Here is a 26,097-nt window from a genome sequence, read left to right as displayed (position 1 = left end):
GGAGGAGGAGGAGGAGGAGGAGAAGAAGAAGAAGAAGAAGAAGAAGAAGAAGAAGAAGAAGAAGAAGAAGAAGAAGAAGAAGAAGAAGACAAGAAACTCTTCACCTATATTCCATATTATTATTGTACAGTTGCTCACTAATATGATGGAAAAATGCATTTGTCTTTCCCAACCCAGTCTGGCTGCTGTTGATAAGAACTGAACCTGTAATGACTAAAATACTGAAAGTCTGTGCAGATGGAGATGAACAGGGTTCTGCTTGTTAAATCTCAGCACATCACACTGATATAGTCCAAAGTGAGTCAAGATGAAATACCTTGTTTTTTATTGGAAACGAAGTAAAAGGCTTCACATGCTGAACTATATAATATTAATAATAACAATAACAACAATAATAAAAACACTCATTCACAATAGATTATATTTTTCTATTTAAGATGATTGCTACATAGATGTCTAGATCCATTCGATTCCAGATGTAATCACCCAGTATGCTAGCTAGGATGTTCCTGCTCAGTAATCTCTCATCTACCATCGTGGCTTTCCTTGTCACTGTCATCTTCTCAACCATTAGTGATTAATCATTCCGTGGGGGAGTAAACCAAGACAAGGAACAACTTTCTAGTATAAGGTTCATGAATCAATATGCTGATTTAGTATTGTGATGCGATTTAGCCACTTACAAATACGCTGTACACTATTGAGCCAAGTTACATAATTGGAATGTTTTTTCATTAAAACTATCAAATATTGAAAAACTCATAGAGCTTAATAAAAGTTAACTTAGTCAACATTTCTTCATCCCCAGAGGATCAGATGAGATTTTGCTAAATGTCTTATTTAACTTAGAGTAAATCCACGTCAAATACAACTTTTATAGGATTTGTTTTCATAGCCATGACTTGATTTTTAACTGCATTACCTTTATAAGTAAATAGTATTCTTTTTAATATATTGAAGCCCAGGCTCATATTTTATCTATCAAAGCCCCCAAGTAATTGTTTTGCACATATATGCATTTACTCAGTGTTGAAAAAATGAAATCAAATATTTTGATGATGGTCATAACTCATCTAGGCAGAACATTTATGGAGAGACTTAACATTTAGAACTGCCACTTTTCAAAATGTCTATTGCCTGTCTTATATTTCTTGGCTTGCATAACTTTTGGCAAATTCTACTCAGATTATATTCCTATTTGTGACATTTATAAACAAATTAGCATATTTTTCTTCTTAAAAATACTTTCCTGTACTGGCTAGTTTTGTGCGTCAACTTGACCTAGGCTGGACTTATCACAGAGAAAGGAGCTTCAGGTGAGGAAATGCCTCCATGAGATCCAGCTGCAAGGCATTTTCTCAATTAGTGATCATGCTGGGAGGGCACATTGTGGGTGGTGCCATGCCTGGGCTACTAGTCCTGGGTTCTATATGAGAGCAGGCTGAGCAAGCCAGGGGAAGCAAGCCAGTAAAGAACATCCCTCCATGGCCTCTGCATTAGCTCCTGCTTCCTGATCTACTTGAGTTCCTCTCCTGACTTCCTTTGGTGATGAACAGTAGTGTGGAAATGTAAGCTGAATAAACCCTTTCCTCCCCAACTTGCTTCTTGGTCATGATGTTTGTGCAGGAATAGAAACCCTGACAAAGACACTGCCTTAAGTCTATGGGAATTGAGCATATACTTACTCCTTTTGCATGATTGCCTCCACACAGAACCACAGCTAGTGATAATATCACAAAATACTATAGAAATATCACCTTCTACAATCATAATAAAATCCCCAATGAATCAGAGACTATACTGAGTCGCCCATGTGAAGTGCAAATTTAATCTCTTTGGGGCCCTTGGGCAGACCAGATGTCACATTTAAACACTCTGACAGTGTTCACACATTCACTGTATTGATTACAACATGACAGTCTAGTGCTTGGACCACTGAAGTAAATTTCTGGTAACACCCAGTCTAGTAGCAGAGCCTAGGGACACTTTCCTTATCAGAAACCAGAGTTCTTAAGTGGGTTTATGACACAACAAACTCCCTTATAATTAGAGGAGAAATCAGCAGTCACTATGGGATTCTTTCCAATTATGGATTTCCTAGTGCTTGAATTAAGACGTATTTGGAACACTCAGACGGTTCCTATCAATATGTCTGAGTTAGCTCCTAGAATTCCAGTATCCCTGGTGAGCTGCCTGTCTCCTTTACTGGCAGAGTTGTCATTATCTATCATACCAAATTTATTATTAAAAATGATTGGCTTGTTGTTGTTGCTAAAAGAAATGTCCATTTTCTACCATGGGGTATTTTTAGTCAACAGAAGGAAAATTACCAGAGAAATGGCAATTAGCATTTTCAGTATGTTAAAGAATATGTATTTGTCTGCATTAGTCTTTTGAAAGCAGAATACCGAAGGATTCTCAAATGATATCTTTTAAATAATCTGACCAATTTCCCCCTTTGCCCAAGGCATATTATGTTTATCTACAGATGACTGCCATTAATATTTTTAGCATACTTATTAAGACTCATGTCTTCAAGTCTTGTTCAATATTGCTAATTAACTTCTTCATTACCATAAGCATGCTATCAAGCCATACTACTGTCACAACATCTTTAAATGAATAAACAAAATTGTGCAATATAAACACAAATACGGCGGCGGCTCATTGTTCATACAGATCCACACATAATGGCCAGTGCTACAGCTATAATCAGTGAATATTATCCTTACTCATCATTAAAAAAAAAGCATGGAAAGAAAGGGAATCTAATACAGCTGTCAACATCGGAATAAGAGGGAGCGTGTGTATCTAGGATGCAGCCTACACTGCATCTCTTCCCACCACAATTATAGATGCTCACCCAAGGATAACTCAAAAACAAAAGGAGGCCAAAGCAGAGGTTAAACTAGAGAGAGGAGATCTTCCATTAACTATAACATTTTCTTTAGTGTTGGGGAACACTTTTCCTTCTAGCACTCAAGAAGCTGAGGCAGAAGAATCGTGATGAGTTGTAACACAGCCTTATCTGAGCTACAAGAGTGAAACTGCTTAAAATGAATAAGTGAATGAAATGTTATTTCATCACATGCAATAATACTTTGATACTTTCATGGTCAACATTAAATTGTGTGTGTGTGTGTGTGTGTGTGTGTGTGTGTGTGTGTGATATAAATATATAAACACACACACAAAAACACATACACACACCATAGATATGGATAAGCAGTTAAGAGTACCTGCTGCTCTTTCAGAAGACCTGAATTTGCTTTTCAGCACGCATAGTAGGTGACTCATGGCTCTCAATAACTGTAGAGAATCTGGCATGCTCCTTTGGCTTCTAAATGTACCTGCATGCACATATGCATGTGTCCCTGTGGGAACACACACACAATCTTAAAAAGTATATAGGGTATTAGAACCCCATAAATATATCAGAATTTTTAATTCAGTTGGGCAAGCTGACCAGATGTTTGTTTTCAAAGAGAAAAATGAGAAAACTAAGGCTATACCAGAGTTTATGTATCAGTCTGATTGGGGTGGCAGGTTCTCTGGGTCTGTGCATCCTTAGAGACCTCCTTTGGCAAAGAAAAGTGTCATTCATGCTGGTTCTAAGAAGGCAGAATAAATTAACACAGCCAGAAGGAGTGTTGGGTGGGCCTCAACGGGGCAACACAATGTTTCGGGACAGCTCCTTCCCCAGCCATGCTTAGAGAAATCGGTGAAAATGGCTGGAAGAAAGCACCTGTCATGTGTGACATATTATGTGCTAGCACACCTGCAAAGATTAGCCGCCTCGATGAAATATTCAAATTGTACTGTATTCCATTTTTCAGGATGAAATATACCTTTGCCTTAAAATATGGAGATGTGAGGCTTTACCTGTGGTAAGGATGGAACCCCACTGCTTACATTACAGAATTCCTTCCAGTACAGTAACAGCTCTAATTTGTCTTTCTGCCCACCCTTAACAACACCCCTCCAACATGGGAACAGAGCAAAATCATTTGCAGAGCTCTGTGTGATGGCCTAGGCGCAGAGTTCTTCTCATCGCGCCAATTTCTCCCATTTATTCAAGGTGAAGAGAAATGGCACCCTGCTTCGCCAGGACAAGCTCACAAAGGGAGGTGTCTATCCTGGATCAGGCTGCTGCTCTTCTCTGACAACCACCCAGACTGTAATTCCATGAGGACACAAAGCAGGAGCATTTAATGAAACAAAGTGATGTAGTTCCTTGTCAGAACAGCCTGAGCCCACAGAGGCGGCAGGAGACACATGGCTCCGTAGCATAGCATCCTAATGCACTCACACTAAGCTAGAAGCTCTACTTGACAGTTAACGCACCTATACCGGTGCTTCTTTATTTAACACAGAATCTTACTGCTCCTGAGACTGGCTTCAAGCGCTGGATTCAGGCCTTAGGGCTCTGATTAAGATGGAGTGCAGGAAAGAGGAAGAAATGACCATTATAACATGTTCCCAGAGTGACACATATGTCCTCCATGCAGTGAGTCATTAGATTTGGGGTTTGCCCAACACCTACATAAAGATAATCATCAAAAATACTCACAGGGGAAAAAAATGCAAAAACATAATGGTATTCTCAGAAGAGTATGAGTTTCTTTATTAATCTACAGGGATCATGTCTTATACACTAATACTAAATTTTTCAACTGCTTGTTCAGAATAGATTCTGGGATTTACACTCACTATTTCTGAGTCAATCCAGGGTACAATGTGACACTCTAAATTTGTCCCACATAGTAACTTGAGTACCTTTTGAGCTGACATGTACCCTATATTCACATACATACTTTTGTTATACAAAAATATGAAAAGATTTAGCCAATAGACAGGTGCTAAAAATGAAAGTGTTTTCTTTCCAGATAATTAAATAAAAGTGCAACCCAAAACTCTAATAATTCTCTACAAATGGTTTTTGATATGAATATTACATGACTGGCTGCCAGCACTGGTTCTGTCACCAAGAACATTGAATTGTCCTCAGTGAGCATCTTTCTTCCTAAGGAGGAAGAGTAGGATCATACATGAGGTCATAGCCGTATGTTTTATGAACTAGTGCTTGCTAACAGGAGCTTAATATAGTTGTCTCCTGAGAGGCTCTGCTAGTGCCTGACAAATACAGACGCAGATGCTCTCGGCCAACCATTGGACTGAGCATGGGGTCCCCAGTGGGGGAGTTAGAGAAAGGACTGAAGGAGCTGAAGGGGTTTGCAAACCCATAGGAAGCACAATAATATCTACCAACTCGACCTCCCAGGGTATAAACGATCAAACAAGGAATACACATGGAGGAATCCATGGCTCCATCTGCATATGTAGCAGAGGATGGCCTTGTCGAACATAATGGGAGGAGAGGCCCTTGGTCCTGTGAAGGCTCAATGCCCCAGTGTAGGGGAATGCCAGGACAGGGAAGTGGGAGTGGGTGGGTTGGTGAGCAGGAGGAGCGGCACGGGAAATGGGGTTTTCCCAGGGGAAACAAGGAAACAGGACAACATTTGCAGTGTAAATAAAGAAAATATCTAATAAAAATTAAAACAACAACAACAACAACAACAACAACAACAAAGAAAAGTGAATACCCTAGACTAGCAATTTTTAATTGATTTACTATTAAAGCTCAAAGTACAAAGTATAATTTCATATTGATTAGAATGGTTTTCATTCAAATTCAGTGAAGGTGTATTGATGCTTATTATTTTCTTTCTATCTCTTTTTCCCTTTTATGTTTCCGTTCTCATAAGCGTCTGGTGAAATCAATTAAAAGCCACTGTGGTATGAGATTACAACTGGACCATGTACTGGGATGGCGCATAAGAAGCACTTCTGACAGGATGGGGAAGCCACTGCATTGCACAGTCTCTCTGGGAGCAAACTCAAGAACATGCTAAGTGCTGCTTAAGGATTCTCTCTCTAATCAACAGATGGAAATAGACTCCAACATGGCCAGGACTTTTAAAATTACAATAGTAACTCTTAGTCATAGTTTTATTTTTTGGTTTTAGTTACTAATAGTCAACTGTTTGCAAAAATAGTAAATAGAAAATTCCAGAAACATTTCCTGAGTTGTAATCCAAACCGTTTTTGTTCCTGAGGTGTAAAGCATCATGCATTCTCTTCTAAGTTCACACACGGTATTCCTCTGCATTCTCCCACGTGCCTCTGGCTTAACTTAGTAGATTATCAGTTGTTGGCACCGCAGTACTGGTTCCAAGAGTCCAACCATGCCGTCAAACCCAGACTGTGTTAGGACATATATTTTATTTTATTATTATTTATTAATTTCTTACTGTATCTAATTCATTAACTAAACATCATGACTGGCGGGAAGGCACAGGGAGGACAAAGTTCACGTGGAATTCGGTGATATTTGGTGAAGCCTTCCTCTACAGGGGCTGTTTGAATGCAGTCATTGTGGATGAAAGGCACACTACCCAGTTATTTTATCCTTAGCTCAAACAAGAAAGTATCAAAAAGTAGGGTAAGACTCTTTCTTTCACAGTTATTTCCTTAATAATATTTTGACATTTTTCATTTGCTCATTCCAGTTCTAAGAGGGAACTTACGATTCCTAAGACCTACCATTTTTTAAAAATATCCTTCAATTCTCATCAAATGTAATATTAAAACACTTACATTGAATCAGTTTTGTTTAGCTCTAGGTATTATATTTCTTGCTGAGGCTCCTTTTTTTCCATAAAAAAATAAACTAAGAGCACATATTTATATACTTTTTCTCATTAACATATCTTTGGATATGAAGTCCCCAGCAGGAAAAAAAAGTCTTCATTATCCTGTGTAACTACAGTTAAGTTGTTCTCAGAAATTGTTTACTTACATAATATTCCAATTTTAAATATATAAGCATCCCTCATTCTGTCATGTATCATATTATTAATCTCTGGAGGTTAGTTCAACCTTCAGATGTAATATTTTAACAATGAAAAATATATGGTAGCTCATTACTCCTTAAGGAAATAGACCTTATTCTTTCAATGCCCATCAATGTTCATCAAAGGGAAGGCACACTTATTTCCTTTGTATTTCTCTCTTCCTTTTTATCTCTTTTCTTCATCCTAACTGTCATCATTTTGCCAATACTGCCCAAAGACAACGAGCATGAGAGTATAGGCAACATCACATGTGAGTTCAGAACATGGATAGAACCAGCTAAGTAGATTTAAAGGCAGTGACGATCTAGTTCTCCATTCTCTAAAGTCCTTAAAAATTGCTCCAAATCTCTGCAGAGTTTCCACCTAATCCTTCTAATGCGCCAGTAATTAAATCTGCATCTTTAAGTATTTCCAAGAAGTTACCACACCAAGGTACCCCATCGCAGAGACCACACTATCAGGTTCTCATTTAGGCTGTGTGGCGTGGGTCATTTCTTGAAATGGACCTATGAAAGTATCACATGTTTAGGATTCCAAATTTAACTCCTTCGGATTCACATCTACGTTTATGAACTGAGTTTCTGGGAACTGCTGATTTTCTAGGGTTTTTAAGGGATATGGTATGTGAAATCTAGTGCAGTTGGGCTGGTGGGTGTTCTAAAACACTAGACAAGTTTGCTGGTCTTCAATCTACATTAAGTTTGGCATATTCTTGAACAGGTTTTCTCACCCCATTCACTTTGACTTAACCCCTTCCTTTCACCTTGCATCTTAGTATGACTTCCTCATTCTTCTGAAGCACGGAGACAAGATGACAAAGCTAAGCTCACCAGAGTGACAAGGACTGTAAATACAGCAAACCACTTTCTTACATTTACATGTGGATAAGATGTTTCTCTTCATTATTATTATTATTATTATTGTTATTATTATTACATCTTCTAGAGACTTTTTTTTAATGTGCGTACAACGTGACTCTCTTTAGACTCACCAGAAGAGGGCATCAGATCCCATTACAGTTGGTTGTGAGTCATCATGTGGTTGCTGGGGATTGAACTCAGGACCTCTGGAAGAACAGTCATGCTCTTACCTGTTGGGCCATCTCTCTAGCCCTTAAGATTATTTCTAAAGGCTCGAGTTTTACAGCTAAAAAAATTTAACTCATGTAGTACACTGTACAGAAAAGGAAGTACAAAATAATTTTGATTTGTATCTTCTGCAATAGTCAAAGATTCATAGTACTTGTGAATCTGTACTGTTGCATAAAGATCCTGAAGAGATAAGCAGTTCTTCCAAAGAAAATGTAAACAAAGGCTCTCCATTTGTTTTTGGAGGGAACATAACAGGCTCCAGTCTATACAAATAGACAGTATTATGGATTTTTAATCTATCATTTATGTATCTTGAGTTATATCATTTATCAAAATCATTGGAGACTTTTGATTTCTTGTGGAGTAGACTTCTACTGAGAAACAAGAAGATTCATACTTAAAACCCATGCGTGTGGGTTGTTATCTAAGGTACTTGGCCACTACTTCAAAGGTTTAAAATCAGATATTCAACGCATATCATCAGACTAAGCTCTTTTAGCAGCTAATATTTGATGCAGCTAAGTCTCTTCTCTGTTCTAGTATGGACTGAAGGTTAAGAGTCCAACTGAAGCAGCCTCCCCAAGCCCATATTCAATAATAACATCCTTGCTACTGTTGCCAAAATTACAGGAGGGCTCCTAAGGAGCTGCAGAATTATTTCAGTTCCACCTGTCTGCCCTCTGGTGGACATGCTAACAAGCAGTTCGTCAGCCTCTCAAGACAGCTGGAGAGCTTGAGAATCCTCATTCTGCTGAATGTTAAGTGTAGAAATAATTTTGATTATCTTCTAATAGGTATTCATTTATTAGCGGCATCACTTTGTAGAAAAAAAGAAAAAGAGAGAGAGAAATCCTGTATCTGTGACCCCTTTTTCTAGCACTAGCACATCTACTAGGAAGGTCATTTTGATGTCAGGTTCATAAGAAACACTGGGCTCAGCTGTACAAAAGGAGGGCCAGTTTTGCTTTGTACAGGACTGTAGTTTTTATATTCAGAGGCTGAAGAAGATGATGTCATTCTGGAAAGTTTAACCCTTAGTAAGATGAGAGAAAAATACAGGCGAGGTTAAAAAAAAATGTGAGAGAAAATTAATTCGGTTGACTTGCAGTTGGGAGATTTTGTTAAGTTCTCCCTGTGCTTCCTAGAAACAGCAGCATCAGCAGTGTCAATCAGCAGCAGCTGTCACCACAGGCAACCGAGAAGCACGGGAACAATGGGAGGGAGCTCTCCCACACAGGGAAACAGCTGAGGAACAAAAACTCCAGCTGGGACCAAGATTAGCAACAAGTGGTGAATGGTGTTTCTTTTTTGCAAATTTCACTCAGCTACAAAGATGGAGGCGAACAAAAATTCGGAAACAGCAAGGGATTGCAAGTGGAGCTGAGTAGTGACTGTAACCTGCCATCCCAGGAGGAGCGTGACTTAAGCTATCAGTCCTTTCCTACTCACACCACCTATAAGTTAGCCATTCAACAAGCAGATTCAGCAAACTAACAAACACGTGGCAGTTTCAAAATCTTCAGGGTTCTCTGGCCAGCACTCACATGGCTCAGCTGTCAAGGTAAAGGGCTCAGATATATGATGTGAAAATTACATTTTAACGAGGTGTCATGTGTGTTTAAAGTTCTTATTCATCACTACATAGCCAGAACTTTTGCAGGAGACAGGAATGCACTAATTAGCATATTATAAGGACAGAAGGTTCACCTAATCTGCATTGCTCAACTGTTGTGCACAAGCTGTGTGCTGTTGCTTTAGGGTTAGGCTCCCTTCAAGCAGGTAGAGGAGCTGTTCATTTGCATAATCTAAACCGGTCTCTGAGAAAATGCAGACTGTATTTGGGAAGAAGGAGGTGGAGGAGGAGGAAGAAGAAGAGGAGGAGGAAGTGGGGGGAGGTATCTAGCCTGTAGCATCTGTCTCCAGCATTCTTCCCACAACACATATTGTCCCATGCCTTTGTCACATGTTCCACAAGTAGACTTGCATATTGTAGCCATATTAAGTTTAGGAAAATTTGAAGACAGGATTCTCTGCCTAGTCCTATAACAAAGTTGACTTTACTTCTGTGGGAAACTTTTGTAAATTTGACAAGGGATGCCCTACATTTTTATATGGGTAGTTTAGGAGGAAGCTGTTTGAGGCAAAGCAAATATTCTACCCCTCACTCCATTTCATTAATAAATATTGATTTTAGCACAAAATGGGTTGGGAGGAAAAACAGCAGAGACAGAGGGGAAGGGAAGAGAGGAGGAGAGGAGAGAGAGAAAGAGAGAGAGAAAAAGAACAGTGACCAAAAGTCAGCGCAAGACCAAAGACCAAAGTCAAATCTGGTAGCCATCGCATAGTTTCAGAAATATGATTCTCATAGGAGCATTACTCACGTCTTCCAGGAAATAGTCAAGTGTTCTTGAAGATGGTTAATGTGAAAAGTAGAAATATAGATATGTGAGGTAATGACAGATGTACACCACACATTGGTTTGCTCTCATAAGATGTTGACTTCATTAAAAATAGACTGTGAAGAAAATTCTAGATTTAATAGTCACAGCTCTGCCACTCTGGGTAGATGGAATAGTTCTAGATCTGGCTCTCTGGCCAGCCGGACATTCACACTTACTTTAAACTCTATAGTGGCTGCTTGTAAGTGTTTTTTTGTTTTTTTTTTTAACAGGTTACCACACACTGAACATCTGATTTTCACACAAAACGCATTTTCAGTAGAGGACAACCTCCATCCTGGTGTAAACACAAGGCAGTTTTCACTTTCTTTAAGTTGAAGGAGTCCTTGCAACTTGTCAACTACTGGAAATTTAGTCACAATAATAATAATAATAATAAAACAGTTGCCACCTTCTTCCATATTATAAGACCACTGATTTCAATGTCTCTTTTTTTTTTTTTTTTTTTTTCGAGACAGGGTTTCTCTGTGTAGCCTTGGCTGTCCTAGAACTCACTCTGTAGACCAGGCTGGCCTTGAACTCAGAAATCCGCCTGCCTCTGCCTCCCAAGTGCTGGGATTAAAGGCGTGCGCCCTGGATTTAACCACGCCCGGCTTTTCAATGTCTCTTAATTGCTTATGCAGGAATGTGTATTAGGTGTTGAGGTGCTTCAGCACATCTCTTTAACACATGCTAAACTTCTTTTAAAATTAAAACTTTAAATTACACATTTAATGTTCATAAGTGTTTTGTCTGCATGCATGTCTGTCTGTCACCATGTGAATGTCTGGTACCTATGGAAGCTAGAAAAGTTCTTGGATCCCTTGGAACTGGAGTTACAGATAGTGCCCATGTGGGTGCTGGGAATCAAACCTAGGTCCCCGGGAAGAGCATCCAGTGCACTTAAATGCTGAACACCTCTCCAGACTCTAAACTTCTTCTGCACTGAGAAAACTGACAGCAGAGGATGGGGAAGAGGGGGTGGGTCTGGGAAGGGTGGTAAGATTTCAGAAAGTGCCAAGCAATAACTGTTCCAGGCAAACACTGCAGAGGGCCACTCAGGGAGCATATGAGTAACATTTTTATTCTGTCTGTGCCTGAAAAAGCGAGTCTAGAAAATTTCATTTCATTCATGCATGCATTTCTGAAATCCTTCTGCAAATCATTGTGGAGCACCTACTGTTTATCAAGCAGTCAAGAAAGGCTGTAAATAAAAATGACTAAACAATATCCACAGGCATATCTCATTGTGAATCCAAGTCTTATTAGCATCTCTCCGAAAGAAAGATTTACTTGGGGAATTCTTCACACCGAGTTCCTTAATGTGAAACATATCACATTATTAATATTTTTTAAAGGAGATTTTTTTGCAGATATAATTGAATGCCAAACACGAATACTAAATAGCAGCATCAGTGTGACTTTCTATTTTATTTTCACAGTAATTTCATGCTGAAAAACCACACCAAGAGTGACAGTTTTGTATTTGATAAATGCCTAATAAACGATGAGAGGTTAACGCTCTGAAACTAATGTTTTCTGAGAAAAATGAAAAAAAAAAAAACCAACAAATACTAAACCTGTAAGCTTTTCTAAGAAGAATAAGTCTTAAATGTCTCCCCTAGACAAATGTCACTTACAGTATAAGATAAACACTTGAATTAAGTTTTTGTAGAATTTAATTTAAAATTATTTTCTTCACACACATGTTGGTGAAAACAATGTTTCACCAAGGTTACCTTTAAGAAAGAAAGCAAACATAATGTAATAATATAACATAGTGTAACAGAATATAACATAACATAACATAATGTAATAATATCACATAATGGAATGGAACCAACTGGGGGACTCTTCAGACTCTGGGAATTAATCTCTCGGGAATTAATTTACTGCCAGGAGATGAGGAAGGGATTAGAATAAAATGGTTCCAAAACCACTTCTTAGACTAGCTCTGAGGAGCAAAGGTTGACTCTCTACTACTCCTAAACATGTTTCATGAAATAAACACACTGGAGAAGCGATTTCATGGTGGAAGAACAGGTACAGTAGAGTTCAAATCTGTGTGATGCAAAGTTACTGCAGCAAAACTATAAACGGTGTTTGATCTAAAGAAAGCTTAATACAAAGAAAGATATACTTGAGGAGATTATCGTAAAGATATTTGAAAAAGTAGTATTAGCCACAAATCTTTACATCTGTCAATATAAATTATGGATAACAACTGACATGTAGCAAATAGGTTAAGCTTACTAATATATCTAATAAATGTATTAAGTTTAACGATAAGCATGATTTTTCCTCTTCTAATATTGCCAAAGTCAGGACTGAAATTATGTGTATTCAGCTAAGGTGTCAGTGTAGAATTCAAGCCCAGGTCCTTAGAGTCTCATGCTCAGGTTCAAAGGCTGAAGCTGCTTATGGATAAGAATAGCTGAGTATATATATATATATATATATATATATATATATATATATATACACACACACATATGTATGTATGTATGTATATAGTTTTAGAGAGGTATATTTACTTTGTGAGATGTAGAATAATTACATACAGGGGAAAGATAACAAAAGTAACTCTTTTTACATGAAAATTTAAGAGTCCTATTTTTTTTTTTTTTTTTTTTTTTGTCTAACAGAACACAGTCTAAATGAGAGAAAAACCACTTCAGTTGCATACCAGCAAACAGGAACTAGACTTTTGGTCTACATTTTCCTCTTCCTCATCCCACTTTTTCTTCCTTCCTAAGTTTCTGGCCCGTAAAATGTTTCCTTTAAATTGAGATTTCTGTATACTGACACAAGAAGGCCCACAACAAAATGGTAGTAAGCATTCACCACAGGCAGCTGACTTGAAAAAAAAAACACAAAAAAAAAAAACAGTAGTGTAATTTACCCTGAAAAACACTCAGCTAAAGCTGTTTTTGTGGAAGAAGCTGAACAGCTTCTATTAATGCTAATTGAAATCCTCATATCCACACATACCATGCATAAAATTTACTTCTACAGTTTTGCTTTCCACCTCGGCACTGCAGTAGGTCCAGTGCCAAAGAACCAGCTTTTTAACTGGAGTGTCCATGCATGCAAATTGATACTTTTTTGGTGATTATGTTGACAAATTCAATACAGGTGAAATCCCACTGTTTGCAAAACAGACACAGTTTTCTAAGTGTGGGCATTCCAAACCATGAAAATTGAATCTCTTTAAAAAAAAAAAAAATAATTAAGTGAAAACAAAATTTCTAATTTTTAAAAAAAAATTTCACTGCAACCACAGAATATTAATGATTGTGACACTAGTGTAGGACTGCAACATAGCCATACATTAAGTCCCACAAAAAACAAATTTAAATATAGTATACATGTGCTTCTGGGTGCAAACTAGACTACTTTTGGTAAGTTCCTAAACGCATGGAAGGATGGAACAATGTTTGTTTCCAAGGATAACTTATAAAGTCTGGACAAACAACTGTGTTTGTTTGTTAAATTCTAAGTAGCAATACTAATGAATTTTAGACTTATTCCAGATAAAAATAAGATCATTTAGCTTAGCCAGTTAGCGGTGGTGTACACCTTTAGTCCCTGGACTTGGGAGGCAAAGGCAGGCAGATATCCCAAGTTCAAGGCCAGCCTGGTACAGGGATATAGAGAGAAAACCAATAGAAGTTGAGATGTGTTTATTCTTGAACTACAGCATGACCCACTAAAGTTGTTTTTTTGTTTGTTTGTTTGTTTTGTTTTGTTTGATTTGATTTTCACTAGAAGTTACTTCATGCCTCAGTGGAGTAAGAAAAAAGGATACATTATCCGTAAGCAGTGTTTTCACAGCAGCAATACAGTTTTTCATTTATGAAGATCATAGAAATGAGATATGGACTCCACATAATTCTCTAAACTACTGCATGTGATTGGGTTCTCACTAGAGACATGTACAAAGTGTGAGAGCCTTACCAGCGCATGCTGCACGCTGCAGCTAGTAATGTAGTCTAGGAGAGTTTGCATTTACCTTTTTTTTTTTTTGGTTTTTTTTGAGACAGGGTTTCTCTGTGTAGCTCTGGCTGTCCTGGAACTCACTCTGTAGACCAGGCTGGCCTCGAACTCAGAAATCCGCCTGCCTCTGCCTCCCGAGTGCTGGGATTACAGGCGTGCACCACCACGGCCCGGCGCATTTACTCTTTAAAGAGATGCTAAAACCTGTCAGTGGAGACACTGCGGACTTGGCCTTCTCTTTTGTAGAAAAAGTTAATTCAGCATAGTTATCAGCAGGACTAATTTTGGAAAGACATGACATCACACTAGTTGAGCTTCCTAAAGATTAGAGAAAATTGTACCAAATTCATCATTTTCTTTGAGGAAGAGGTAGAAAGCCATTATTCATTTGTCTATTCAACAAAAGCCTATTGAGACTCATTTCTATGTACACAAGATATTAAATTAATGTCTGAAAAGAAATAATGATCAGACATAAACATAATAAAAGGCTGAGTGAGGCATGCTTATTGGACATAAGGAATGTAGTTCTGTATGAATTATGTGTGTCTAATGGGGTAAATGAGAGAGTGGAATGCTATACTCATAAGAAGAATAAGGCACATAATTCAGAAAATTAGAAATAGCAACAACTAAATTTTCTTTATCTTTGATCAAGACCCAGTTTCTCTGTGCAGTCTTGGCTGTCCTACAACTTGCTCTCTTTAGACCAGGTTGGCCTCAAACTCAAAGAGATCCACTTGTTTCTGCCTCCTGAGTTCTGGGGCTAAAGGCATGAGTTACTACCACCTGACAACAACCAAACTCTTAATGACTGTATTTTCATTTATTATATTACTACCAAAATTTAGTACACATTAATTTGAACAACAGTATTATGCCATGTTACAAAATTACACTTACTGATTTTATTTTTTTAATTTACTTTTGAGATAAGATCTTATGCTGTGGCCTAGTCTCTCCTAGAATTCAACATTACTCAGTCTGGCCTTGAACTCTTGGCAATCATCTTGTCTCAGCCTCCCATGAGCCGAGTTTACAGGCATGAACCACCATGCCCATCAAAATCCAATAATAGTAAAAATGAAAAAGCAAGAAGGATTTTTTTATATTCATCACTATATAATATTAAAAGTCAATAGTGTGTTCCTGAAGGGGGGGAAGTATTCAAAAAATTGAACTTAAAGATTATTTCAGCTTAATCATGACAGTGTTTTCAAGTATTTTCATTCATTCAAAGATTTGAATGATTATATTTATGAGTTATTAAGTAGGTTTGCTGAGACACATGTACTTCTGAAGCATCCATACTTGCCCGAGGGTTGATCTTATGTATCATTCCTTGTGGATTAGAGTTGTTCTTGTTCAGCTTCGGTGGCATTCTGGGGAGCTAGCATTTTGATATGTTCCAAATGAAAAGTAAAACACTCTCGAGAAGATTCCACAATTAATGTGAAAGGACAGATGCAATCGTAGCAGAAGCTGTATAATAGTTCACTACACACAGTAATAACTATGCGATAAAGGTAAGTTTACTTCACAGACCAGCATGAGTTAGGAGAGAAGCCATGCAAAGGCCATAGTCCCTTCTCATAGCTCCACATTCTTAGAGAGCAAATAATTGCAACCTACCTTTCTAAAATGAAAAAGAAAATGAATATTCTTTCTTTTAGATTCCCCAGCCAGAAAACTGAATAGAAAATTGAATAAAATATTAAAATTCATATCACTGAGAAAAACAGCAACAACAACCAAAAAACAAAACAAAAACCAAACAAACAAAATAACCAAAACAAACAAACAAACAAAAAACCCTGCAGCTTTTCTCAGAAAATTACCAAAAAAATCAAACTTACCTGATCTACTATCCAGAGGCCCAAAGTCCAAAGAGTATTTCACAACGTGGTAGTTATTCCACACATAGAGCAGGTTGTCCCTGGGATTGTAATCCACAGCTGCTATGTACTGGTATGAGTTGGGAAAGGGTACGTCCACCAAGCTATCCTTGCTTTGGTCGGTGTTGTAAATGTAGTCAATCTTATTACCGGTGGCCTCGTTGTCATCATCCTCATATACAGATTTGACCACATACAGAATCCCACAAATCATGAATGCATTGGAAGCTGACCTTTTATCGTAGGCAGTGTCCCATGTCCCCTCAATTCGTAGGGTGTAAGGGTTCAACTGGCTAATGACAATCTTGCCATTGTTCTGTTCTGTTGCATAGATTACCCATAATCCATTTTCATCCACTGCCAAGTCTATGTCAGACTTGCCACCCCATCGGTATGGGGAGGTGTCATGGTAATTAGCATTGGCTATGATTGCCTCTCCACTCTTTATCCTAGTCCTCAGATCAAACTTTACTATGTTCCTTGTACGCTCCTTGTTGAAGAACAGGGCACCATCATATACTACAAATCCAGTGCCATCCACTCTGTGAGGGAGCTTGTAGGTAGTCGTTGGCCTTCCCGCAATGAAGTCATCTTTGGATGAATACTCTGTCAGGGTGTCAGTTCTGTAGGGAGTCCAGGGCATATAGTAAATCTTGTCAGAAGCCTGAAGAGGGTCTTTGCACCATGCCCCAGATTGGTGGTCAGATTCAAACAAGTGTTCACTCTGGTACACTCCTTTTAGCAGTCCAGGACAAAGAAAAACTGTCAGGAGGGAAAGAGTTATAATAATAAATATATTAACTGAACCATTTTTTATCTGTTCTTATTTTCAGCAAACAGAAGGCAACTCTAACAAGTGATACCCATCACCAATTATTTTGTGGCATTAGTTTTTTTGTTTCTGTTTTTGTTTTTGTTTTTTGTTTTTGTTTTTTTTTTTCTATACAAAGCATCCTTCCACATTAATTTTGGGGTTTTGCCTCCGAGCAATTTGGTGTCACTTGTTGGGAACAGTTAGCCTTTTTAGAATCAGCTGGACTTTCCTGATTTTTACCTTTGTAAACATGTACGTTGATGCACGTCTGTAGTGTAGCATATGTCTATGACTTCTATAGACATATAACAAAATACCGAGTTCACACGTGATGCTTTTTACTAGTTCACTGAAGAACTGTATGTATCTCATTTGAGAATGATAATCCATTTGTTTCCACTCTGATGAGATTGGCTGTTCAGTAGTTATTTATCATTAAGGAACAGATAGCCCCCATTATTATTATTTTAACAAAGGAAAAGATCTGCAACACAGGCCACTGAATCTTGTAGCAAAAAAATTAAAAAAAAAATAAAGATCTGAAAGCTGCTGCAACACACAGAAAGCATGCAACCCATTCAATTAAAGATGAGTGATGGATGGATACTGGAAAGAAAAAGAGAAAGGGAGAGAAAGAAAGGAAAGGAGGAAGGAGAAAGGAAGAAAAGGTGAAAGGTTACAGAAAAGAACCCAGGATCTAGATTTTAATCAGTTAAAAACGTCCTGTTAAGTACAGTATTATTGGAACTTAAAAACATGTACCTTTTACTGTTACATGAGAAAAGCACTGGAAAACGAGATTACTTGCTATATTTTGCTGCTCATACTTCAGAAGGAAAATGGGCAGGAATCGTATGATTCTCTCTCTCTCTCTCTCTTTTTTTTCTGTTTAGTCTGATTCACTGGAGAACATTGTTAAGTATGGTGGTAAGAACACTTGGCAGGTTCATCTGAAATGAAGGGGCTACAAAGCAACGTTTCCCAAAGGGTGGTTCTTGAAGCAGCTGTGCCACAGCTGAATGCTGGCCACAAAGGAAAAAAATCGGACTCTTAGCCCCATTCAATTATGACACGGTACAGTAAATAAAACCGTGTCAGGGATTATAACAGCTTAAGCACATTGATGAATCTCTAAATCAGAAGTTAGGTGAGTGAACTCATTGCACAATTTGATCCTGGGAGCCTTTCCACGGAGCCACCTTAGATGACCGTGTTCTGCTGAACCTGCTCTGGGAAGCGTTGCTTGCGTTTATTTGCAAGGCAAATACACTGAAAAAATAATCATGCAGCCTGCTGTTAGGTTTGAGATTATTAGAATTTTCCTGGGTGAAAAAAAAAAGTTAGGAGATCACAAAGAATTGGATGTTGACCTGCTTTTTAATGAACAAAGGATTATCCTTTTGGTGTTAGTGATTAGCTCCTTAGTAGTAACTAGAAATACAGAACTCCTGAAAAATAGTATAAAAGAAAGCTCAGCTATGCGTTAAGGATGCCTGAAATGAACGGATATTCCTAGGATACTCAAAGTTTTAATTTTAAAGAAATGAAACGTTTCTGTGGCAAAAAGTTGACCTTCAAAATCTGCAAAGATAGTGGCCATTATAAATTTATGATCAATAATAATATTGATGGCTATAAAACTTGGGGAGTTTTAGATGAGAGACTTTATTGTAAATATATTACTCTTTGATTCAAAATTGTATATAACCGTCATAAGTAAGACTGTGCCCTTGGTTAATAACAGCAGATGAGTTTTCGAGTGTTCACAGTGGTGTGGCCACAGTCACTAATGTCATTTGGTACAACTAAGAGGAATATCTTCTCCCCCTTCTCCAGTAGTTAAGAATTAATGTAGACAGAGAGGCACAGCAGAGCTAAGGGAAATTAAGAAAGACTGAGGAACAAATCTAAAGCAGTCATTATTAATCATGGCACTGGATTTCTAATTACTAGTTTCAAATGAAGAGGAGAAAAATACAGTGTTGATGATCTCATAATATTAATAATCTGTGTTAGGATCAAAGGAGCAAACCAGGACTGGTCAGTAAAACAGATTAAAGTGAAGTTGAGCAGCAGAAGTAGTGAATAAATTTGCATAAAATAAGAATTAATAACATTATTTAACTAAATGTTAAACTGTTAAATAACTTAGCCTATAAATAGTATATAATTTATGAAAGGTATTTAATTACCTTTTTGTTCCACTTCTATTGGAGAGAGAGAAGTAAAGAGAGAAAGGAGAAAAGAGAATAGATTAATGGTACGGTATTGGCCAAGTACTTTTAATTCACCTTTTCCAAACTGAAAATAAATAATTTATTGCAGTCATGCTTGCTTAATTGAACACTATGGTGTTTTTAAATTTTTTTATTTTTATTTTTAACATTTCACCAAAATAAATACTTTCCAAATAAGCATAAGGTTTAGAATCCAGCATAAACAGAAAATTACCGTAGAAATTAATATGGGGAAAGTCATAAACACAGTAAGAACACCTGTAGGTACATTTGAAAGAAAGATCAGCAACCTCCACTCAATTTGGTTAGTTTCACTTACAAATACTATAGTGGATACCACTACTTAAGAGAACAGCTCCGCTGTTTTTGTAGCTCACAGAGGCGATCTGTTTAGAAGAGGTTCCTCTGCAACTCATTTCCTAGGACCATGGTAGCTTGTGAGACTTAAAAGAAAGGCGACTTGCGAAGCTACAAGCAAATGGAGGAGGATCCTACCCTGAGAAAACAGATGCACTTGGAATTGTGACTGAACAAGCTTCCCATCCAACCCCAGTACTTGACATTAAGATGGAAAAATACTGTCTCATAAAAGTCTCCAAGTCAGAAGTGTAATGTCAATAATGAGCTACGGCCTCTGTCTGGCCTTTTCTAAAATTCTTAACTAAGTCAATAAACACATAGAACAGGAGCTTCTCAAAGATGTTATGTATATATATATATATATATATATATATATATATATATCTGATTTTAAAGGTTCTGATAAAAAAGTGGGACAATGTGACATAACCATGAAACCTTAACTGGTACCTTGTTACTTTATAAACAGATGCAATTTGCCTTCATCTTAATGAGCAAAGGGGCTGACCGGAGAAAGGCAAAGACTTGGAGGAAGAGTTGGTTCATAATCAAATATGAAAAATCACAAAATCCAAAGAAAAAACAAGGCAATTTTAGTAGAAAGGGTAACTTAATGGTCTTTATTGCATGTAAATACATTGAAAACTAGATTGATATTTCAAAAACAAACAATAAATACTGCATTTGGATAGTAATATTTGACCACATTTTCTATGCTTTGACATAAATTCATATAGATTTGTTTTCTTTAAAAGAAAACTTGCAGACTTCTTTGAAAGGGTAGTATTAGTTATTAGAAGAAAAACTGGTGTGTATATATTCATATACACATATACATGATACATGTATATGTTTATACGAAGGTCACCTCTTACTCATTTACATATATGATTTCCAGCACTATTTCTACAGTTCTTTTAGAACCACTATTACAGGATTACCACCATCTGCAGTTACTCTTTATTAAGTGACTACTAGGCTGTGGGTCAATATAGGCGCATGGAAAGCCTTCTCTAGGAGACATTAGCTGAAGATGAAGGGTGGTAGTGCCAGAGCCTGCCGACTCTCAGGGTGAGCTCATTTGGTTGTGATGGAGATAGTGCCTGAGCTGGAAGAATCTTCTCTCATGGTGACAACATGGGATGTGACAGCAAGAAAAACAAGATAAATGCAGGCCACACTGTCTGTTTTTGGATCATTCAAATTTGCTGAGGCCCAAACTTCAGGGGAAGGCAGAAAGCAAAAAGGTAGTAGGCAGGCTGCCTAGACTCCTGCTGCCACACTCTTGCAGCTCCAAGTCCAGTAAGGCTCTAGTTCTGGTTACTGGGTAACTACGTTTGCTGACTCAGCTTGGACACACTATGCCTGCCGCAGATCAACAGTCCTCTATTACAGCTAATTACAGTAAACATTGAAATTACACACCCTTTAATTCTGCTTTTAAACACAGAGAGGTTTACTTAAAAGATACATTTCAAATTTAGACTAAAAACAAGACTATATTCAACCTGACAGTGAGGGGAAGTGCAGCTGGCAACTTCAAATTGACTTATTTGAGAACCTCAAAGTTTGAAGTTGATGCTCATTACAATAATTATTGAGCTTGGGAATGGGAAGTTGACATTTTCAATTTCTACTCTAAGAAGGATTTCCTTGATTTTTTTTTAAATTCCCATAACTCTTTTAAAAACACTAATACTTGTATTCTAAAATACCAGAACTTCATTCATGTTTCACACAAAAAATTATCCCTCAGAACTAATATCCTAGTATGTGTTAGTTATGTTTATTTTTATTTATGTAGTAATCTCCATTCTCTCTCTCTGCATGTTTGTCGTTCCTGGAAGAGGCCACTAGAATCCCTGGACCTGGGCTTACAGATATTAGTGAGCTTCCTAATATGGGCACTGCAAATCAAACTTGGGATCTTCTGAAAGACAAGTGAACTCTATCAAGTAGGAGCTGTCTCACCAGTCCCATGATAAGTTTCTACACACCTGCAAAAAATACACTTAGTTTTAAATTAGGATACTAAGGTACACTTTAAAAGTTGTACAAATATACATCTATTATCTCGTGAATAGCATCTTATACTTCAGGTTTTACTCTTAAAAAAATATTTGATCTCCTTAACCTCAGCTCTAATTTGGTAAAATTTGGATTTTCACCTTTTGCATTAGACTAATTTCTGGGAACTTGGCATGCCCTGTAGTCACTCTTGCTTTGCTAACTTGGCATGCCCCTGTAGTCACTCTTGCTTTGCTACTTTCTGCTACTCAAAATGAAGATTGATTACTCAGTTCTGCTTTGGAGAATAATTACTATGGTCTTGCCATGTCATGACTGGCTGTAACTCATTCATCATTTATTTGCTATTTTCAAGGCTGAAGTAAAGCAGTCCTATAATTTAAGTTGAAACAAGCTCACACAAATCATATTTCCATAACAAAACCTGGCAAGAAGACATAATTTGTCAGTAAAAAGCTTGGTAACATTTAGCATTGTACAGCCTTAGCTGAGTCTAGGCTAGATGCTAACCTACCCTGGACTGGAAAATCGAATGAAAAGGAGACAAGAAACAAACCCACGAATGTGTCTTACAAGTACATAACTCATGGCAAGGCACATACCAGATGCCTAATGAATAGCTTATGAATTAAGTACATCATCCAAATGAAGGTGAGTGCTTTTGTGTTTAGGTATTTTCAACATGCTGGAGCAATAAGTGGTGAACCTAAAGTTGTAAAAGCCAGACTGTAAGATCTTTCAACATCTTAATACATGTATCAGGAAAATAAAATACACGAGGAAGTACCATCTCCAACTTGGTCAATGTAAAACTGGGAAGAAACAACACAAAATTGAAAGACCTTGCTTGCTGTACTGATAGAAAAAGAAAAGCTTTACTTACAGAAAAAAGACTGCAAGAATCTCAAACTACAGGGCTAAAGTAATCCCTTCTCTCTTCTGTGTAATGACATCATTTAAAACAAAAAGCGTTGTCTGATGACAACTGTGTCACAGCCTTCTTCGGGATCTCCTGCCTCTTAGCCCATCTAAGATCCTGAATTCTGACATGATAGCTGTCATTTGTCATTTGCAAATCGCTTTTGAAATGATTCTCTGCCTCTGCTCTCTTCACTTTTAATCCTGAAAGTATTTTTATTGTCCAGTCATCCTCGGTAAATATGCTTATCTGTTTCCTTAAAGTGATTTCATTGTTGTCCTTCATCAAGCATAATGCCATAAGCTATATCCTGTGGTTAGAGTAAATGACAACTCAAACAAAGGACAACTTTATTCTCTGCACAAGGAAGACACTGGAAAAAAGCATCCTACTATATTTTTCTTTTAACCTTCAAGGGTTCATAAAACAGCTATATATCAGAGGCATTTGGGTTAGAAAAAGAAGACATTATCGGTTCAAGCTATTTTTGTATGACTCCATATAGAATACTATGGAATTATATTCTTAACCAGAAACAGTATGAATCACAGACCACACAAATGCATTGTCAAGCTTCATCATATTGCATTTCAAATTACACAGAATCAAATTTGTTGTATGCTTAAAACTATTAGAGCCATAACTGAAATCTATGCAAGTTTATCTAATTCTAATGTTAAATTTTCTTTTCTAAAAGTGTAAGTTAGAATGTACGTTTCTGTCTACAATGTAAAGAAGCTAAAGTTATAGTCTCATAATCACTCTATATTTCTATAATATGCAAATAAATATATACTCACAAGGGATATACTACCTATAAAATATGAAATACTTCACAAACAAATAATATTTTCACTGAAATATAGTAGTATTTCAAACTGAACCACTTTCCTTGTTTGTTACATACGTCTTAGAATGTTGAAATAGGCTCAGGCAACCTCACCACATCCTGATAACTAATAAAACATCCATCTATGAGAAATGTTTACTGGTTTATCATGCTCAAAGTCATCTATATAAGAATAACCCAAGTCCACAATAACAGTTTCTACTTGAATAGCACTTTATAATGTAATGATTTTTTTTTTTTTGGATTTGTCTGATTTAAGTCATCAAACAACATTGGGGTGTGGTATTTATTATTCCCACCATAGAAAACTCAAGAATTGGAAAGGTACAAGGACTTGATAGGTGCTGGAACACACCTGTCACTCATTTTCCTACAGAAAGTAATCCTCACTTTACATTTTCCTGTGAAGAATTGAAGCCTAAAAACTTACAGTTCTATAGTCTATGTATCAGAATTGGTGATTAAACATAAACTCGAATCTTGCTCAATTATTGACTTTTAATAAAAGTTGGCCTTACTCATGCCCAGTGCCTAACACATAGAAATACCTTAAGTAAGACTTGCTATCTTACTTAAGTATTCAATGATACTTTCAAAGAATGAGATTCCATGACACTCCTTTTTGGGGCTATTATTCCACTAAATTAGAGGTATGTAACATGTCTCAGGGGAATAAGGAGGAAAAGGGTTCTAAATTCTTAGCCAAAGTAAACAGGGTTTGTGTTTTTAGTAGAAACAAGCCTTTGTTCCAGACCCCCTGTCTACCGTCTCTCATTTTCTTTTTTGAGACAGATGATTGTCTCTTTCATTTCCAAGGAAACACAAAATCTCCTTATGTAAATAGAAATAAGATCTGTGAGGTTCATTAAAATTTTTGGTGTGTTGCACATCAAAAATTCTGACAGACATCTGTCTCTTTCAGTAAACAAAGTGCTAATCCTTTATTTAATGAGATACAGAAGTAATCTCTGCAGCTCAGCTTCTAAATTATGTTTTTCAAATAATACTCATGCATCAGTGAATAAAAGTGCCATTCAAGCACCTTGTCTTACAATGGCTTTATATAATGTGTTTCCAAAATTAACACCTCCTAATGAATTTCATTTTGGAGTGTGGAGATTGAAAATGTCAATAATTCATAAAATGCTTTCACCAGGCACATTCTAATTTAAACACTTAAACATAGTATCTATAGATTCTGCAGACACAGCGATGGCCCTTTATTTTGTAATAACATTCTATTTCATTGATGGATCCGTAAAACCTTTCAAACTGCTAATTTAATCTTTTAAAAGAAAATGGCTATTAGCAGACTGTTTTGAAAATCTGTTTGTAATAGCTCTATTGTAAATAATAATTTTTCAAAGTTATTATTGGTAGTACTTAAAATCAATACTACATTTAGTTCACCAAGGATGTACCCTTGTTGTAATGATTTGTCAGTACTGTATAAGCACGTGAGATTTACAGTTGCTAAGTAGAAATAAAGACAGTCACTACAGTGTATAAGACTATGTGTGTATTGCTTTGTATGTCCTGTGCTACCTCTGTCTGATATGATAACGATTGTAATGTTGAACCTATCAAGTCTTTTGACTTTTAGAGTTTTAGAGTTCTTGTTAATCTGTAGTGTGAGTAACTAATATCACTCCTTTGTTTTCTGAGTAATTATATCTGGTTGTTCATATGAAAACAGAAAAAATGGAAGATGTAAGTGGAGGAGTTGGGGTTCATATCTCTCACAGCTTCTAGCCATGACCGCCATGTTAGCTACTGTAAGGTCTCATTCTCATAAAACCCTGAACTTGTATTAATGTTTAGGCAAATAGGTCCCTCCCCTCAGGAAATTTACAGTCTAACAATTGGTGAGGTTCAGGGAATTCATTCACCCAGGCAAGTTATTCATAAGAGTTTCCCAAGGAACCTGAGGGCAGATATTTGAAACAAACCCACCCAAAAGTGAACGATGAAGGGGAACTAAAAGAAGATTCAGACAAGGAAAAGAAATATCAAAACCAACACTTGTGAAACTAGTATAAGAGTGTGGAGAAGAAAAACACATTGAAGAAACTCACGTAAATGCCTCATCAACTTTGGGACTGTAGACAAGAGATAAGAAACAAAACATGATTTGTATGTGAGAATTATAGGGTCAATATTCAAAATCAATGTTAAATATGTGATTTCTAGAACTGAGACAAATATTAACTCAAGTTTAGACTTTAATAGAAAGTATAAACTTTTACTTATTTAAAATCACTCATTGATTTAAATATGTGTATTTATTTTTCAAGTGTATGAATGTTTTACCTGCATTTTTGTCTTTGTACCTTTGCATGCCTGGTGACTAGGAGGCTAGAAAAGCATCATATACCTTGGATGGAATTGGAGTTACACACAGTTCTTAGCTGCCAGTCGGGTACTTAGAACTAACCTCAGCCCCTCTACAAAAGCTGCAAATGCTCTAACTACTCAGCCTCTTCTACACACACATACACACCACACACACACACACACACACACACACACACACACACACACACACACACACACAC

General features: G+C 37.1%; 1 protein-coding gene across 22 annotated transcripts in view; it reads right to left on the bottom strand.

The window, feature by feature from the left end:
* Adgrl3 (adhesion G protein-coupled receptor L3) overlaps positions 1-26,097 on the bottom strand; it is a 777,100-nt gene that overhangs the window by 280,548 nt on the left and 470,455 nt on the right. For 16 of the 22 annotated variants that reach the window (XM_029545394.1, XM_029545393.1, XM_029545375.1 and 13 more), the window contains 2 exons: positions 19,341-19,355; positions 16,296-17,096 (listed from right to left, as the gene is read on the bottom strand). In XM_029545394.1, the coding sequence (XP_029401254.1) occupies positions 16,296-17,096; positions 19,341-19,355 (816 nt within the window). The remainder of the gene's footprint in view (positions 1-16,295; positions 17,097-19,340; positions 19,356-26,097) is intronic. The other 6 variants (XM_029545383.1, XM_029545379.1, XM_029545386.1 and 3 more) reach the window with 1 other exon arrangement.

This window comes from Mus pahari, chromosome 13, assembly GCF_900095145.1.
Source record: "Mus pahari chromosome 13, PAHARI_EIJ_v1.1, whole genome shotgun sequence".
In the NCBI taxonomy this organism is placed as follows: Eukaryota; Metazoa; Chordata; class Mammalia; order Rodentia; family Muridae; genus Mus; species Mus pahari.
This window is presented reverse-complemented; position numbering and strand designations above follow the sequence as displayed.